Here is a 17021-nt window from a genome sequence, read left to right on the forward strand (position 1 = left end):
TAATACTGAACACCATTCAGTGAAATACGCTAAGCTTTGATCTTTTTGCTGAAGGTGAGACAACTTGTTCCCAGGCGGGATCAGGCCCTGATGGAAGAACATGCACGCCAGCAGCACAATGAGAGACTCCGCAAGCAGTTTGGCGCTCAGGCCAATGTCATCGGGCCCTGGATCCAGACCAAGATGGAGGTAGAAACTTGTTAATAGTTCAACTCACCGCTGTCTGCCGAAGAGCCTCCTATTATGCATTGTCTTTTCATGCATTAAAAAAAAGTGAAAAGAGTTCATGCACAAAGCAGAAAGAGAGACGTCCTGGGCTGCTTCCACACTAGGTGTTTACTGTTGAATAGCCACACCTCATTCACTCACTTTTTATGTCGTTAAATCATTGCCTTCAACCAGTGCTTTGGGGTAGGAAAAGGGGGTGGGGAGGACGAGAGAGCTGGTATCATCCTGGATTGGAATGGGGAGAGAAAAGCTTTCATTGGGGATTAGCCAAATTGATGGAGGATGAGGCTATCAATAGCTACTTGTCATGATGGCTATATATTACCTCCGGTATTGGAGGCAGTATGCCTCTCAATACCGGTTGCTGGAACTTGAGTGGGAGCATGCTATTGCACTCATGCTCTGCTTGCGGGCTTCCCATAAGCATCTGGTTGGCCACTGCGGGAACAGAATGCCAGACTAAACAGGCTGTTGGTCTGATCCAGCATGGAGCTTCCTACGTGAAGATAAAGCACTTTATTAGATGCAATGTGGAATTTCAGTTGTAATCTCACTTCCAATTTATCACACAAGAGTAATACCTCAGCAGCGGTAAGAGGCTCTAGTCTGGAAGCACCCCTGCTGACTAACCACTTTGTTCCTCTTTCTTTGAAGTTGGTGGATGCTGCATACATGTTTTATTTGAGATACTCTGTTGCCAGCCCCCCAAACTCTCTCAGTTACTTTTTATTTACTTTCTAAATTAAAATTACATTTTGAAGAACCACTTCCTTGAGAAGTTTTCCTATAATAAAAATATTGTCCCAGAGTTAACTAAATATGTTCGAATAAAGGTGACTGTGTATGCACCATCATTATAGCTTCCCCGTCTATACTGGAGCCAAGGTGATATTAGACACTTTCCTTTACTTAACAACTGAAATAGGGGGTAGCTTGCTTGGATGACACGGCAGCCCGTTCTGGGTTAATTAACCCTTGAGGAGCTGCAGTGTGGCCAGCCACCATTATGAATATGCAACCCCCAGTGGGGGCTATTTGAGAATTAAACAACACTTTCATAACCCTACAACAGACCATGGGTTACACGATGGTTATTTAACCCTCCAATAACCCCTGCCAGCTGGGTTCGCATGACACGACAACCCCCAGTCGGGGGTTGCACATTTATAACGGCAGCCAGTACACACCGCAGCTCCTCAAGGGTAAATTAATCCACAATGGGACAAACCGGGTCAGTATCCATGGCCACCAGTAGCGGGCTCATGTGTTCCTGTCACCCTGAGTAGACCCTTTAAAATGTGCATAATATTCTCAGTGACAGCTATGTTCCGTAATCTTGCTAACCAATTTTCAGTAGTTGGGACAACAGTCTCCTTCCATATTTTGGCCAAACATCTTTTTGCTGCAATTAATTGATTGCTGCAATTCATTCTTGTTCATCACAACTTGCAATATCTGGAATATATCCCAGCAACAAAAATTCAGGTGCATCTGGTGTTGGCTCTGCTATGACTCCAATTCTTAGAAGACCACTTCTAAGAAGACCAATTAGACCAACTATGAGGTCTGGCCAAAATTGTGTCAGCTGGGAACATCCAAACTGGGCACATCGCTGCTGCACGGCCAGCAAAAAAAAAAAAAAGTGGGGGTTGCCACCACTGTGGAAGCTTTAAAAGGATAAATAACTGAGCGATGTGGCAGCTGGGGGGGCGGGCGCATCAGAGCAGGGGGGAGGGGTGCATGCAGCTCATAGGCTCCATGTTGCCCACCCCTGCTTAGACCCTTGGCATGTGTCTGAGGAGTTTGACTGATGACTGTTGAGATGCATCTTGGAACCACTTTATGCTTCACATTTTTAGTATGTATGTGTTCCACGTTTGTTCTATATGAGTTAACTACAGATAGGCTTTAAAACATATACACTACAACCAGCTGCAGGTCCACACCCCATGTGCTCATAATGTATGTGCAGCTCTGAATCTACATTCATTTTTTAACTGCATCTACAATGTGGGTACCCGCAGGGGAAGCTGCGGCGAATCGTGGCACACTTTTAAAACAATATTTAGCTAATTCAGATGCTACCAGGCCCCCATTTACATGAGCCATTTACCCCAGGGCCGCTGTGGTCCGAGGACCTTCGAGACATATGATGCAGTCACCATTTCGCAGCCAAACCATAGTTTTCACAGGGAAAATACAGTGTTTTGCAGAGGCATTTTGCTGTGAGCTTTTAGATTGCTGTGGGTTTACCGTGGTTGCTCAGCCGTCTGTCCCTTCCTCGAACTGACTTCACAATATGCAGTGGGCATCAGGTAGGCATGCTTAGTGATTGTGTCACTCTGTGATGCCTCTTCACTCCTCCTTGTGCCTCCCTGTTCCTTTGCAGTAACAGAGGCACACCTGAAGCTCAGGGGGATCCATTTTGGAATGATGGGCAGGCACATACCTCTCACGCGGGCATGCCCCTTCACATGTGCAAACCGTCGCAAGAGTGTGAGGCTGGCGGACTGCCATTGTGATTGGGTACAAACAGTTGGCATGGTAACGGAGCAGACTGCCCACATCTTACCAAAGAGGAGCAGACAGACACAAAAGAACCCCTAAAATACCAAACAAGATTATAACCCAAAATGTCACACCCCACCCTCACGTGGCTGCGTGGCTGTGCTTTTAAATATAATGGTTAAAAAAAGAGCTGTGCGACCGCCGCCATTTACTTCACTTTAACGGCTATGTGTCAGGGCACAGTGGATTTTTCTGTTGGAGAAGTCAGCAGTAAATCATGCGTGTACCGCAGCACGAGCTAATTTGCAGCTGCAGTGCTGCGCAGTTATGACAGAATGAGCATTGAAAGCGGTGCCGTGTAGATGGCCCCCAGGTTTAACAGGTCTGTAATGTGTGCCCACTAAATGTTGCCCTAATTTGGATGATGGAAACAATTGTTTCCATCATCTAAAATATGTCCTGGAAACCAACCAAAAATGTGTTCTGGGAGCTAACACAGTTGGACAAGTCTTCAGCTGTTGTTAAAATATTGGTAGAGCTAGAAGGTTTTACGCCAACAACGAGAATCTAACCAAATTCTGTTTACTGCTCCTCTGAATAGCCTGCAAGCAGGGCTCTGTCCCCTTGAGATTACAAGGCCTGTGGTTAAAGCATTTTAGCTCATTTAGTGAACACTTGCAGGCAAGTGGCATACATGTTGAAACATGTCACTCATCTGCCCGTTTCCTTTGGGCTCCTGCAGGAGATTGGTCGCATCTCCATAGAGATGCACGGGACTCTGGAGGACCAGCTCAATCACCTGCGGCAGTATGAGAAGAGCATCGTCAACTACAAACCAAAGATTGATCAGCTGGAGGGAGATCACCAACAGATTCAGGAGGCGCTCATCTTTGACAATAAGCACACCAACTATACCATGGAGGTAAAGGCCATGGGAGGTCTGTGGGAGTACAGCGCAGCCATGCAAGCAAAGGGCTAGCTTCAGTCTTTGCATACACTGAACTTCCCTGTACCATCCAGCCCTGCTCTTGGTAAAACTGTTGTTGTAAAAGGGGAGAAGCTGCTAGCATTGGCTGGCCATGCTGCTGTGTACAAACATGGATGTGCAACGCATCTTGCTCATACGGTAAAATGGTCGTATAGAAGCCAGGGCAAATCCAGCAGCACAGTCTGAAAAACTCACTTGACTCCACTTAGCCTGAGGTCCATACTTGGCAGCCAGGATTAAACTTATGACTGTGTAGCTGATAATGGGGAACACAATCCTGATTTCATGTGGACTGCACAGTCCTTTAGGGATTCAATGTTTGAGGCAAGAAACTGCAGGGAGTGAAAACATGCTGCGAACAAGCCGATGGACTCCATGCCAGCCATTTAATCTTTGGTAAAGGAGGCCTTCTGTTTTAGAAACAGTTTCTTATTTTCACTGTCGAAGGAACAAAGTACACATTATATTAAATTCATAATATGTAGAGCTCTTATTTTGTATTACTCTAAAGTAAGTGTTTGGGGCTGCGGTGGCTTAGTGGTTAAGACGCTGAACTGCAGACTGGAAGGTCGGCAGGACAGCAGTTCGAGACCCGAGTGCTGCATGACAGAGTGAGCTCCCGTCTTCAGTCCCAGCTCCTGCCAACCTAGCAGTTCGAAAGCAAGAAATTGCAAGTAGATAAATAGGTACCGCTTCGGCGGGAAAGGTAACAGCGTTCCGTGCACCTCAGTGTTCAGCCATGCCGGCCACATGACCACGGAAGCGTCTTCGGACAGCGCTAGCTCTTCGGCTTAGAAATGGAGATGAGCACCACACCCTAGAGTCGGACATGACTGGTTGGGGACACCTTTACCTTTCTTTTTAAAGTAAGTGTGCCCCCGATATGGATTGGGACCTCAGCACATGGAGAGGGAGATTTAATTCTTCCCCACACATACAAATTGCCCCCTCACACACACACACGGCAGTCAGAGATTTATTTTTTTTTTAAAGCCCCTGGTAGTGCCAATGGGAGGTTTTTCTACTATCTCTAACTGCTAGATGAGGGGTGGGGATAGATTTGCTAGTAGGGAAGGAAAGATTAAACTTTAGCTCCCCATATGCTGTGGTCCCATTCCAGATTAGGGGACCCTGTGCCTACTTGAGAGTAAAATAAGCAGAGAGCTACATGCTATGAATTTAATGTAACATGTCGTTTGACCCGAAAGGAAATCTAGACATGTGCTTCCTTTTCCTGCTGGACAGCGTATATTTCAAGTGTAGGATCACTTAACTGAATTTGAATTAGACTTCAAATGCTGCTTCTCAGCGTTAAAAGTCTGAAAAAATATCCTCCCTTTTCTTCTTCAGCATATCAGAGTGGGCTGGGAGCAGCTCCTCACAACAATCGCTAGAACTATCAATGAAGTGGAAAACCAGATTCTGACCCGGGATGCCAAAGGAATCAGCCAGGAACAGATGAATGAATTCCGTGCCTCCTTCAACCACTTTGACAGGGTAAGGAGGGATTAGTAGTATCCAGGCCTGAAGGCAAAAGGGGGCGGGGCTAAAGGAAAAGGGTGGGGCCATCTGGGAAAACCCTCAGGGCTGGATTTGGCCCCCGGGCCTGAGGTTCTGCACCCTTGCTTTAAATGGTAGAACTCCCAACTCAAGCCACTGGATCCAGATGAAATATTGTATTCAGCAATCATATAAGGGAAGTATAACTGGCCACACAGAATGGTTGTACAAACTGAATTTGCCTCATGAGCTAACAGTGTGCAGCTTTTAAGTGTGCTCTGCTGAGCCTTCTGTCTCACCTGCATTTTAATATGGCTTATATTCACTATGTGGTCTTTTAAAAAAAATTTACAAGGTAAAAGTTACTGGGGACAAATTAATCTTGTATCATATCTGTGGGGGCATTCCTAAGTTAAATACAGTGATTCACTTTTCATTGTTGAGAGCTTCAAGCAGCAGACTCAGTCATACTTCTGTTGCATATATAAACTTTTGACTTAAAATGACTGCACTTGACTGAGATGTAGTTATTTGTAAACTACATCTGCTAGCATCTCCTTGCAAATCCATAGCTTCTCAAGAATGTGCAGTTTATTCTAAACTCAAAAGATTTCATTCTTGCTTTGACAGCAGGATTTTTCAAATGCTTCTGTGCAGTTTGAGTCAATGTGACAATGCTAAAGTGACTGAAGAAAATATAATTGATTTCTAAGGGGCAGAGGGTCTGAAGGAAAGTGGTTTTCAAAGCTTGCTACTAGCAATGGTTGATACGCAAACATTTGGTCTGACGTTGCCAAGTTTTGTGAGAAATAAACTTTAAAAAAAAAAAAGCATTACCACAATTGGAAATGTCGACATAGTATCTAACTTTGTGCACTTTTTATCCCTCCCTGCCTTTTTCTGCATGCTATTCTCTGCCCCCCTCATCCCTTTCTTCACCCACGGCATGGTGCACCTCCCTTTGTCCCACCTTCCCCTGCCCTTTTCTCTTCTGCTTCTTTCCTTTGTCTCATGCCACCACTCCTCCACTGCCACTGCATGTCCTGCTGCCTGGCGCACTGCATAACCAGGACCACTCCGGCACACTTGGCCCTGAGGAATTCAAAGCCTGCCTCATCAGCTTGGGTTACGATATTGGAAACGATGCACAGGTACTGAATGCTAGTGGGGAACACACCCAGATATCGAACTATAAGGAAATAACACATTTCTCCCCTCTCTTCTTTTTTGTTTCAATCCATCTGTTGTCGATGTTCTTATATTTTGTTGTGCATATTTCCATGTGCTATTGTGTGTTTTATCACAATTGCATTCTTTCTCTTTATGTGTTTTCAAATTTGTTCTTTTTGCTCTCTATTAAACATTCCATTTGCCTAATTCCCTAAACTTTTTCTGTCTTGCTTTGCCTTTCCCATTTTTCATTTCTTCTAATATCTCCATTCCCTTTTTCTTCTTGCCTATATTTAAACTTGCATTTCCATCTTTATTTTCTATGGAATGTGTCCATCTCTTTCTTTCTCAAACCATTGTAATGTTTTGTTTCATTGTTCAATACATCTTGTCTTCCATTTCTCCTTCATGTAAATCCATTCTTTGTAACATCTTCTGTGAGTTCATCTCTTCTTGGACTGCTTTCCATTTCTATCTCTCTTTTATTCCTCCATCCTTGAATTACGCTTTGTAGAAGAAGACTGGCATGATGGATAGCGAAGATTTCCGCACCTGCCTTATCTCCATTGGTTACAATATGGTAATCTATCACTTCTATTCACAATGGTATATTTGGCCCTTAAACAGGGAAGGGCATACATCTAGCAAATCAAGGTAAAGCCACATCAGTCCCATGACTTTCAAACATAAAATGTTGTATAGTTTAACATCTTTATCTTGCAGTTGTGTCTGGAAGGGAATCAAAAGCATACTTATTTACAAATTGGATTGATTTAATGTGAACTATATTTTGGAAGGAGAAACAGAATATTATCCGAATTGATTCCTCTGAGGATCTGGATGACTAATCTCTGAATAATTTAGCTAAGATTGAAACAAAACAGTATAAAGATCTTTTCCCATGGTCCATATTTTTTGTATAAAAAATATGTATCACTGACTTGTTGTGCAGGCCACACAATTTCCCATCAAGGCTGCACTTCTGCTGTAGGAATATTGCATTTTCCCAGCATTTACACTGCCAGATTTAGTTCTTACAAAAATGGAATTATTTCTTCATTGAGTACATCCATTGTTGTTTATTTTCATTTGCCAAAAATGGCATTCAGGGTAGCTTACACAAATCCATACAAACAATTGGATTTGTTTGCAATAAAATCCCACTGCAAAATCAGCAATCCATCAAACAGGTGAACACCAGTTTAATTCTGAAGCGATGCACTTTTTGAATATTTTCAGTGATGTCAGCACTGAAGAGCAATACAACTCCGCCAATCATTTTGTGAGTGGCTTACGTTTTTGCAGGGCAAGCCTAACCATGTTTGTTGTTGTTCAGTCGTTCAGTCGTGTCCGACTCTTCGTGACCCCATGGACCATAGCACACCAGGCCTTCCTGTCCTGCGTGCTCTCCCGGAGCGTGCTCAAGTTCATATTCATTGCATCGGTGATACTATCTAGCCATCTCATCCTCTGCCGTCCCCTTCTCCTTTTGCCTTCAGTCTTTCCCAGCATCAGGGTCTTTTCCAGAGAGTTTTCTCTTCGCATTAGGTGGCCAAAATATTTGAGCTTCAGCTTCAGTATCTGTCCTTCCAATGAGCATTCAGGGTTGATTTCCTTTAGGATGGACTGATTTGACCTCCTTGCAGTCCAGGGAACTCGTAAGAGTCTTCTCCAGCACCACAGTTTGAAAGCATCAATTCTTCGGCGCTCAGCCTTCCTTATAGTCCAGCTCTCACAGCCATACATTACTACTGGGAAAACCATAGCTTTGATTAGACGGACCTTTGTCGGCAAGGTGATGTCTCTGCTTCTTACTATGCTGTCTAGGTTTGCCATAGCTTTCCTCCCAAGGAGCAAGCGTCTTTTAATTTCATGGCTACAGTCACCGTCTGCGGTGATCTTGGAGCCCAAGAAAGTAAAATCTGTCACTGCTTCCATTTCTTCCCCTTCTATATGCCAGGAAGTGATGGGGCCAGATGCCATGATCTTCGTTTTTTTAATGTTGAGTTTCAAACCAGCTTTTGCACTCTCCTCTTTCACCCTCAACAAGAGGCTCTTGAGATCCTCTTCGCTTTCTGCCATTAGGGTGGTATCGTCTGCATATCGGAGGTTGTTGATAATTCTCCCGGCAATCTTAATTCCGACCTGTGATTCATCCAACCCGGCGTTTCTCATGGTGTACTCTGCATATAAGTTAAATAAGCAGGGTGACAATATGCAGCCTTGTCATACTCCTTTCCCAATTTTGAACCACTCAGTTGGTCCATGTCTGGTTCTTACTGTTGCTTCTTGACCCATGTTTACTCAGATGTAAGTTGTACTGCATCCAACGGGGCTTACTCCCAGTAAAGTGTGCATAGGATTGTAGCCTCACAGAGCAACCCTACATCAGAACTGGAGATACATCACCACTGCAGCAGTGGGACATCTGTTGTATCCAGTGCATGTTCAACTCGGGAGGGGAAAGGGAAAACACACAGGTTGAAGATACAGAAATGGTTTAACAATGGCAAGCGTGCCCCCAGCATCCCCAAAAACTCCATCAGTGCTCGCATGCCATCTCCACAGGGAGGAAGCCAATGAACAGACAACGGTGGGGACGCACCCCTGCACCACCACACACCCAACAGGCAACTTGATGCCAGAGCACCCCCCACTCCTTCAGCCCCAGCAGCTCTGCCAGGAGCGACCCCATCTGGGCAGTTCTGCTTGCGTACCTGTCATGGTGGTGTTCTGTTGCATCAGTGAGGCATCCCCCAAAACCCGTAGCCCATCAGCCGACAGATGGACAGTATAGGATTGCGCTCTCAGTAGTTTCTATTTAATGCCTGCAATAGTTGTGTATTCCCTACCACCACCACCTGGCTGCCCTAAGACAGAAAATTGCAATACACGCATACAAGGGCAATGAGTGAGCCTTGGGTGGCAAAGCAGAAAAGGCCAGCTTGGACATTCGGTCAGCTTCCTGATCCCAATCCAACTAAACTTAGTCGTGACATGACTAAGGCTTCAGTCATACGCATGGTAGCTTGCGTGTGCGTTTCATGGAACTTGGTGGGACAACTTCCGAGTAAACATTCATAAGATTAGGCTGTAAGCAGCACTGAAACCAACAGAATAACTTAGCTGTGAATTAACTCATCTTGTTGTATTGGTTTCAGTGGGACTTGGGCCGCAATCCTATGCATACTTATCTGGGAGTAAATCCCATTAAGCAAAGTGGGACTTGCTTCTGAGTAAACGTATTGCATTGCACTCCGAGTATGTTTAGCTGCAACATTAGAGGCCAATGAGTTTGTTTTATTTATTTCCAGCAACCCCTGTGGTCTTGAAAATCTACTTTAGAGCTTCCCTGTTCATGGATGTTACTGAAGCTGAACTCCATGAATTGCTTGCCTACGTGTTACTTTGCTCCAATGAATAGCCCAGTTGCATGGGCCAAGGGAAAAATAGAATAAAAGAGCAAGTGGAACATGTCAGTCAGGCCCTGATCTTGCTCTTGCTGAATTATTGGTAAAAGAGGGAAAGGAAGGCTTGACATCTAGAATAATATAAGAGGATGTGTGTCTGTCTATCAGCACTATAGCCTCAAGACCATGAAACCTAGACACCTGAAACTTGGCATGCTTACTAAGGGGACTGTAGGGGTGTGTGCCTCAGGGTCATTTGGTTTTAAAACACATTAATTTTAATTAATTTAAATGTATTGGTGTGTTTGAAGCTTGCAGTACCACCTTCAGTCACTAGGTGGCAGACTTCCCTAGCCAGTGCATAGCTTTGCAGTCCACACAGTTTGAAGTCAGGGGAAGTAGTCTGAGGTACAGCATTAAAAAGCTGCCCCCTCCCTCGCGCTGTGGGGCAGCTCCTCAGGGGAATGGAGTAGACAGAGCTCTTCCTCAGGATGCTACAGGGGTGCACCAAGGCAGGGGCTGTGCCTATGGATAGCAGTGGGCATGGCTTCACTCAGACAGGGTGAGCATAATGTGCCCAACTCTGACTTTCCTTGAAAGCTTCACTGTATCAAACTAAGGGCTATTCCAACCTATGCAAAGACCAGTCTGTTTGCTTGTTATAGAAATAAAATAAACTCGCAGAGTTGCTACTCATACATTATACACTGCTCATACAAGCAAGTAAGTAGCCAGTTGTCATGTGTAAAATATTATAAATCTTAATCTCTAGTGAGATCAGCTTTTTTAGCCATATGTTTCCTAGCCATGAAGATGCCAAGAATATTTTCCTGATATTTTGCCTGTCTGTAAAGGGAGTAACCATACATAACACTACCTTTTGTCTGCCCCCTAGCTACAGCTTCCCCTTGTTGTGCAACCAGTTCTCACATAACTGGGATAAGGGGCAATGGCTTCCAAGCCAAAGATTTGGGCAGTCATGGATTTGAATCCCAGCAGCTCCCATTTTAGAAATTAAGCACTGCTTGAATTACAGGGCTGGATATAAAGAGAAAGGATAAGTGGAAGTGCTGAAAACAAGAGATGGGGTCAGCCATAAGCTAAGAAAGGAGTAGTGGAGGGAGAGAAAGAAAGAAGCCGTGGGAAGGAGGAGTAGAGAGGGTGCTGAGAGAAGTGGAAGCTGGAGAAAGGGGAAGAGAGCAAAGACAGCCAGACATTTGCTGGGCTACTGTGAGGTCACAGAATGTTCTAGGGAGAAACCTCAACCAATGGGCTCTACATGCTGCCATTGGAAGGTGTGGACAGGCAAGGAGAGCTGAATTTCACATACCTACTGGTTCGCACAATGTGAGCGTTATTTAACCCTCAAATAACCAGCCCCAGCCAACAAGCCACAGACTCAACAAGCCATGGTAACCCCTGGTTGGGCTTGCATATTCATAATGGCAGCCAGCATGTGCCACAGCTCCTGAAGGGCAAATTAACCCACGATGTGCAAACAGGCCCACTGTTTGCTTGTCTCCCAGTGACAAGGATCATTATGTGAAAGTCAAGCAAAGCTGTATTTAAGATAGCACCTCTGTACATGCATGTATGACTCATGGCAGGATAGAGAGTAGAGACACAAAGAGGGCTGGATTTGGAATACATCAATTACAACAAATCTTTCTGCAAGTTTTTGTAGGCGTACACTTCTAAAAACATTAATTGCTGAGAGCTTATAGCTGAGTTATTAAGAACAAAGTAATAGCAACGTTATTAGCATTGGTCCATGCTTGAAGAATACCTGCACCTGAAAGATTTATGCCATTAGTTTCCATTTGTTGCTGCCTTATCATAAGGTCGGAGATAATAGAAGCAGCCCTCTGGGATTCAGCTGCATTGTTCTGGAGTCAGTGCTGGAGGATACAGTGCTGCCAACCCTTTTCGATTTGTCTTCCTTACACACACCCTCCCCACTTCAAATGCATTGAAATTATTTCAGTTCTTCTTGTGCCACATTCTAGATGCCCTATTACTCTTATCACGCCTAGCTAGCAAGCCAATGGCCCTGCTGGCTAGGGATGATGGTTGTTATAGTTCAACATATCTGGAGGGTACCAGGTTGGGAAAGGATGCCCTAGGGAAGAGTGTGCATGTGTACCAAATTTATATTTTCTCCTTTCCTGCTGCCAGTAGATTGATATTATTCAAACCCTTGTCTCACTGCCCAGGGTGAAGCAGAGTTTGCTCGAATCATGAGCATTGTAGATCCCAACCGCATTGGCGTAGTGACGTTCCAGGCCTTCATTGACTTCATGTCCCGAGAAACAGCAGATACCGATACGGCTGACCAGGTTATGGCCTCCTTCAAGATCCTGGCTGGAGATAAAGTGAGTTCAGACTTGAATGGGGTTCATGCAGTCTTGGAACACAATATAGCCTGGTTTTCAGGGTGGCCGAAATACATACATAGAAGAAAGGTTTTAGGACTGTTTTTACAAGATCATGGTGGCCATCCAGGCAAACCATTGTCCCTTAATCTTGCAAAAATCCCATTAGGAATTGTGAGCAAACCCCATGACGTAATTTCAGTGAAATATCTGAGCATCCAGATTGGTGCTCAGATATTTACAGAATTCTTCTTCCACCCACCAATATTTTGCCCTTACTTTTACGTGGTGAAGGAAGCATGTTCAGTGGAATCGAAGTCCTAATATTATTATTATTATGTTTTATTACACTTCTATACTGCCCCATAGCCGAAGCTCTCTGGGCAGTTTACAGAAGTAGTGAGTGCCTTGAATACCTTCATGCATGTACAGTTCACTTGGGCATGTCTACTGCATTCATGGATATTGATGGCTTGATTGCCACTTTCGGTAGGCAGATGGGGCACAAGTCAAACACAGACAAATAAATGGGTATTATTTAGTTACACTACCATGAGTCAGAACAACTGAGTTAATTGCGTACGTGCAAAGGCATCCAAGGCCTGTATTCGCCCTGTCCTTGGATGCTTTTATGCAAGCATGATCCATCCATTCCACTATTATGGAGGGATGGGGAGAGAGGCCCTCCACAGTAATGGAGGCAAAGGTGCCCAGGCTTAAGGTTGGGCAGATGTCTCAAACGTAGAGGGATCAATTACAGCATCGGTGCTACAGCCTTGAAGAAGAAGGCCTACAAAACCTCGCTGTAGATTCTGGCAAGTCCACCTATGTCTCCAGCTTCCCCTCAAATTTGGCCTTGGGAAAAGTTTGGCAAAAAACCTTATGGAGATTGGTTTACATACTCTTGAGAGCAAGGGGATGGAATGTTTCAATGAGAACTGGTATTGCAAAGTGGTGAAGAGACTGAGCTATGAACTGGGAAGTCCCTGGTCTAAATTTTGCCTCTTCTGTGTATTCACTAGCTAGCCTTTGGCAAGCCACACCCTTGCAGCCTCAGTTACCCCATCTGCAATATGGGGATAATAATACTGATTTACCTTAGTTGTTGTAAGGATGACAACTAGATAATTGTTGCACACAAAGCACTCTGAACATTTGAAAGCACTATACAAACATTATGCGTTGTTTATTGGTAAATATATGTAGGGCACAATCCTATGCATGTGTAGACAGAACAAGGTCCTACAATTCCCAGCATGCCACATTTGGGAATGCTGGGGTTGTTGGACTTTTTTCTGTCTAAACCTCCATAGGATTGCACCCTTCACTGTTGGTAAATATATGTAACTAAAGATATTTAACAATCCAAATCTGCTAAGTATCTAACACTGTTACACATAAATATAGTTTCTACTTCCGTATAGTTTGAAATATTAACCAGAATCTAGTGGCTTTCATTTAAAGTTTTCAGAGAGCTGTATTTTTCATGTTTTAAAAGCAAAGAAGGTTGAATATTTAAGTCACCCAGCTACAGTTATTTATTTATTTACTTACTTACACTGTTTTTACTCCGCGATTCAACCAAAAAAGGCTCCCAGAGTGGCTTACAAAGATTAATAATGACACACTGGGCCGGTTTGCATAATCAAACAAGCCACCGTGGCATATTTAAGCCACCGTGGCTTGTTTTGATTGTGCGAACCGGGTCGGTCCCTGCCCTCAGGCTTACAATCTAAAAGACGTGACACGAAAGGAAAAAGGCTCGGGAAGGAGGAGGAAAGAAAGCAAAACTCCAGTACCAGCTTTCAGTTTCAGAGTTCTTTAAAGTGTTCTTTCTGGCAAGAAAGGTGAAAACAAGCTCCCTGCTGATGTTCCTCCTCCGGCCATTGTAGGGGGTCAGGTGGGACTCCCCCTGACTGTGATGTTCTTCCTGGGAGGCAGGGGGTACAACCTCCCAGGGGCCCTTGGTTCTCCAGCTGATGGGTGAAGTACTCCAGGTTTCAAAATACTCTGGGTTATAAAAGATTCTGAATCCCAGTAAACATATGAGAGCATAACAAAATATTTAACAAATGAAGCTTTGATTTAATATGCAAATAAGGTACTGTTCATATTAATACAATTGTGTCTACCTCATCCAGTTAAAATGGAAATGGAACATCCCTGTGTTTTCTTACAGAACTATATCACTGTGGATGAATTGCGACGGGAACTGCCTCCTGATCAAGCTGAATATTGCATTGCTAGAATGGCACCTTACACTGGGCTGGATTCTGTACCGGGTGCCCTGGACTACATGTCTTTCTCTACAGCTCTCTATGGCGAAAGTGACCTTTAACTATCACCTGTCTATCCACCACACATCCTTACCCTCTCCCATCCAGGCGCACTTTTCTTTCTGTCTGCAAAGCGGGCCCCGCTCCGCCTCCCCTGCCCCTTCCTGTTTCCACTTCAGAGAACAGATCCCATTTGGGGAGGGAGGGAGGCAGAGGGAAGGATGTTGAAATGAAACAGGCTATCATACCCCTGAAAAATGACGGTTTACAAAATTATTTTCTGGGAAAAAAGTTACACTTAAGCAAATGTATTTTATTATAGAAAAAAGTATTTTTCTCCAAGATTGAAGCCTAAATAGAAAATTTTAAAAAGTATTACACAAAATGCGTGCAGGTTTTTTTCTTATTCTTGTTGGTGAGACATAGGAAACGGGGTTCAGTGTTGCATCCCGTCCTTACATACCGAAGTTCAGCCCCACTTCTTCTACCACAAGCCAACTTTCTCATCTGTCTCTATTTCCTTATCACATTTGTTTTTAGAGGGGGAGGCATGCAAGAACATGTATTGCTGGTTCACTCATTTCATGAAAATATTTTACAATAAAACTTTTTTGAAATTGCTGTGTTTTTTTAGGGAAAAATAATGTACACAGCTCATGTTTTCATATTTAATTAAAATTACAATATGCCTACTATGTGTTGTTGCTGAAAGTTGTCTGGTTTCCAAATACGGCGCTTGAGAGTTGGCATCTTTGATAATGCTTGTCACAGATGATATTAAAAAAACTTCTTGTGATAACAAATCTAGACTACATTCTTTTGTCTAGTTAACTTGTCTAATTCTATTTAGCTATTTCCAGAAAGACTTTCCAGCAGTTTTCAAAATATATTTGGTAGCTTGGGATTTTTTGTATATTATTCTGATGTCAATGTTTTTATCTGTTTTCTTAAATGCAAGACACCAAAGTGCTTTTCCCCACCCCCTACCTTCTTGCTTTGAACTGTATTGAAGTTTACGTGGCTGGTATTACTGCTTCAAATGAAGATACACTTATCATAATAAAATGCTATCTTGGACCAAATATGATAGTTGGACATCTCTGGAAATACCATTTTTATTTTTCCAGCAAAGAAATAGTTAATAATTTTACTGTTTTAATTGACTTAAGGCACAATCTTACTCATATTTAGACAGAAAAAAATCCTTCAACTCCCAGCATTCTCTAGCCAGCTATGCTGGCTGGAGCATGCTGGGAGTGGGAGGACTTTTTTTCTGTCTAAACGTGCATAAGATTGCTCCCTCACAGCCTGTTCTTATGCAAGTTTATTCAAAAGTAAGTCCCACTGCATTCACTGAAGCTTACTCCTAGGTAACTGTGCATAGAATTGCACCCTTAATTTAAAAATTCTTATCCCTATCAGCTGTCCCATAATCTCCAATCCTAGGCACTGGAAGATATGAAATTGACCCTGCTCCCCACCCCAGTGTACAAGACTGGCTTCTAAACAATTGTTTTCAAATACAATAAATTTTGTGTGTTTAGTCTGTCTTGGGCTTTTCTTTTCAGCTTTTGTGTATGTTTTAGTCTCCTGTCCGCACCTTTCTCCACAATGATAGATACAGCAATATATTTTTACACAGATGAGGAGAACAGATCTCCAAATCATACTAAGCAGAATCCTGGAGATTTTAGGGGAACAAGTGTCACAAAAGACTTATCGTGAACAGCACTGCACTGAAGTATCCCTTTACAAAACAAAAAAAAAAAGGATGAGAAAGATATCAGGGGGAAGAAGTGTTTTTCTCCAGTGCTAGTTTTCCCCCAAGAGTGTTTGAGCCTGTGTAGGCAATAGGGATTCTTGCTACAGTACTATAATTTAATTGTTGTTCCAAGAACAAGATTCCTATTAAGCAGTAATCTGCAAATTCACATGGGGCATCTGTTTTTCCTTGGTGTTAGCCAAGTAGCACCATGCTGCAGCGCTCACAAGAACACTGCTATGAAGTACCCTCACTTCATTTAAGTTTTTATTTACTGTAGTAGTACCTGTTTATTATTTAACTGCAAGGTCATTATAATATTGTATAGAAATACTAAAACAACAATAAAAATAAATTTCCTTCCAGGAGGCCATTATGGTACATCTGAAAAACACCTATGACAAATGCCCTTCTTGACAATTCACAACACTTGCTTCTATGAATGCCCAGTTCAGCTGCTTTATTTGCACCACCAATGTAGCAATGCTATTAGTTAAACTATTTTTCCTGGGTGAACAGAACGCACTCCATCTCCAGCTGTTCATTTGCATCTGGTATGCAGTCTAGAAGTTCAAATATAAACTTTCCCCAAGGCTCAACATATATCATTAGTTAGTATGATATCCTGTTCTCTGTAATCCGTATACACATAATCGCTGGTTGAACGGGACCTTAAAGCTCAGTCCTCCCAAGAATTGCATTGGTATAGTTTGAGATCCAAGGGCTCAAAAGGCCCTACGGAGGAAGCTAAAATTTATATCATGGAAATAAATAAGCCTTGGGGTGCAATCCTATGCCAGTTTAGAC

At 43.3% G+C, this 17021-nt stretch overlaps 1 protein-coding gene across 7 annotated transcripts in view; it reads left to right on the forward strand.

The window, feature by feature from the left end:
- The window catches only part of ACTN1 (actinin alpha 1), a 149904-nt gene extending 133909 nt beyond the window's left edge, over nt 1-15995 (forward strand). For 2 of the 7 annotated variants that reach the window (XM_084847984.1, XM_084847992.1), the window contains exons 16-21: nt 55-189; nt 3479-3658; nt 5075-5221; nt 6295-6375; nt 12018-12176; nt 14356-15995. In XM_084847984.1, coding sequence (XP_084704110.1) covers nt 55-189; nt 3479-3658; nt 5075-5221; nt 6295-6375; nt 12018-12176; nt 14356-14514 — 861 coding nt within the window. In that variant the 3' untranslated portion in view covers nt 14515-15995. Of the gene's footprint in view, nt 1-54; nt 190-3478; nt 3659-5074; nt 5222-6294; nt 6376-6908; nt 6975-12017; nt 12594-14355 lie in introns of those variants that run through there. The other 5 variants (XM_084847998.1, XM_084848007.1, XM_084848015.1 and 2 more) reach the window with 4 other exon arrangements.
- Nucleotides 15996-17021: the final 1026 nt, after the last annotated feature.

This window comes from Heloderma suspectum, chromosome 1 (assembly GCF_057233095.1).
Source record: "Heloderma suspectum isolate Gila_16-S chromosome 1, 16-S_ref, whole genome shotgun sequence".
Taxonomy (NCBI): Eukaryota; Metazoa; Chordata; class Lepidosauria; order Squamata; family Helodermatidae; genus Heloderma; species Heloderma suspectum.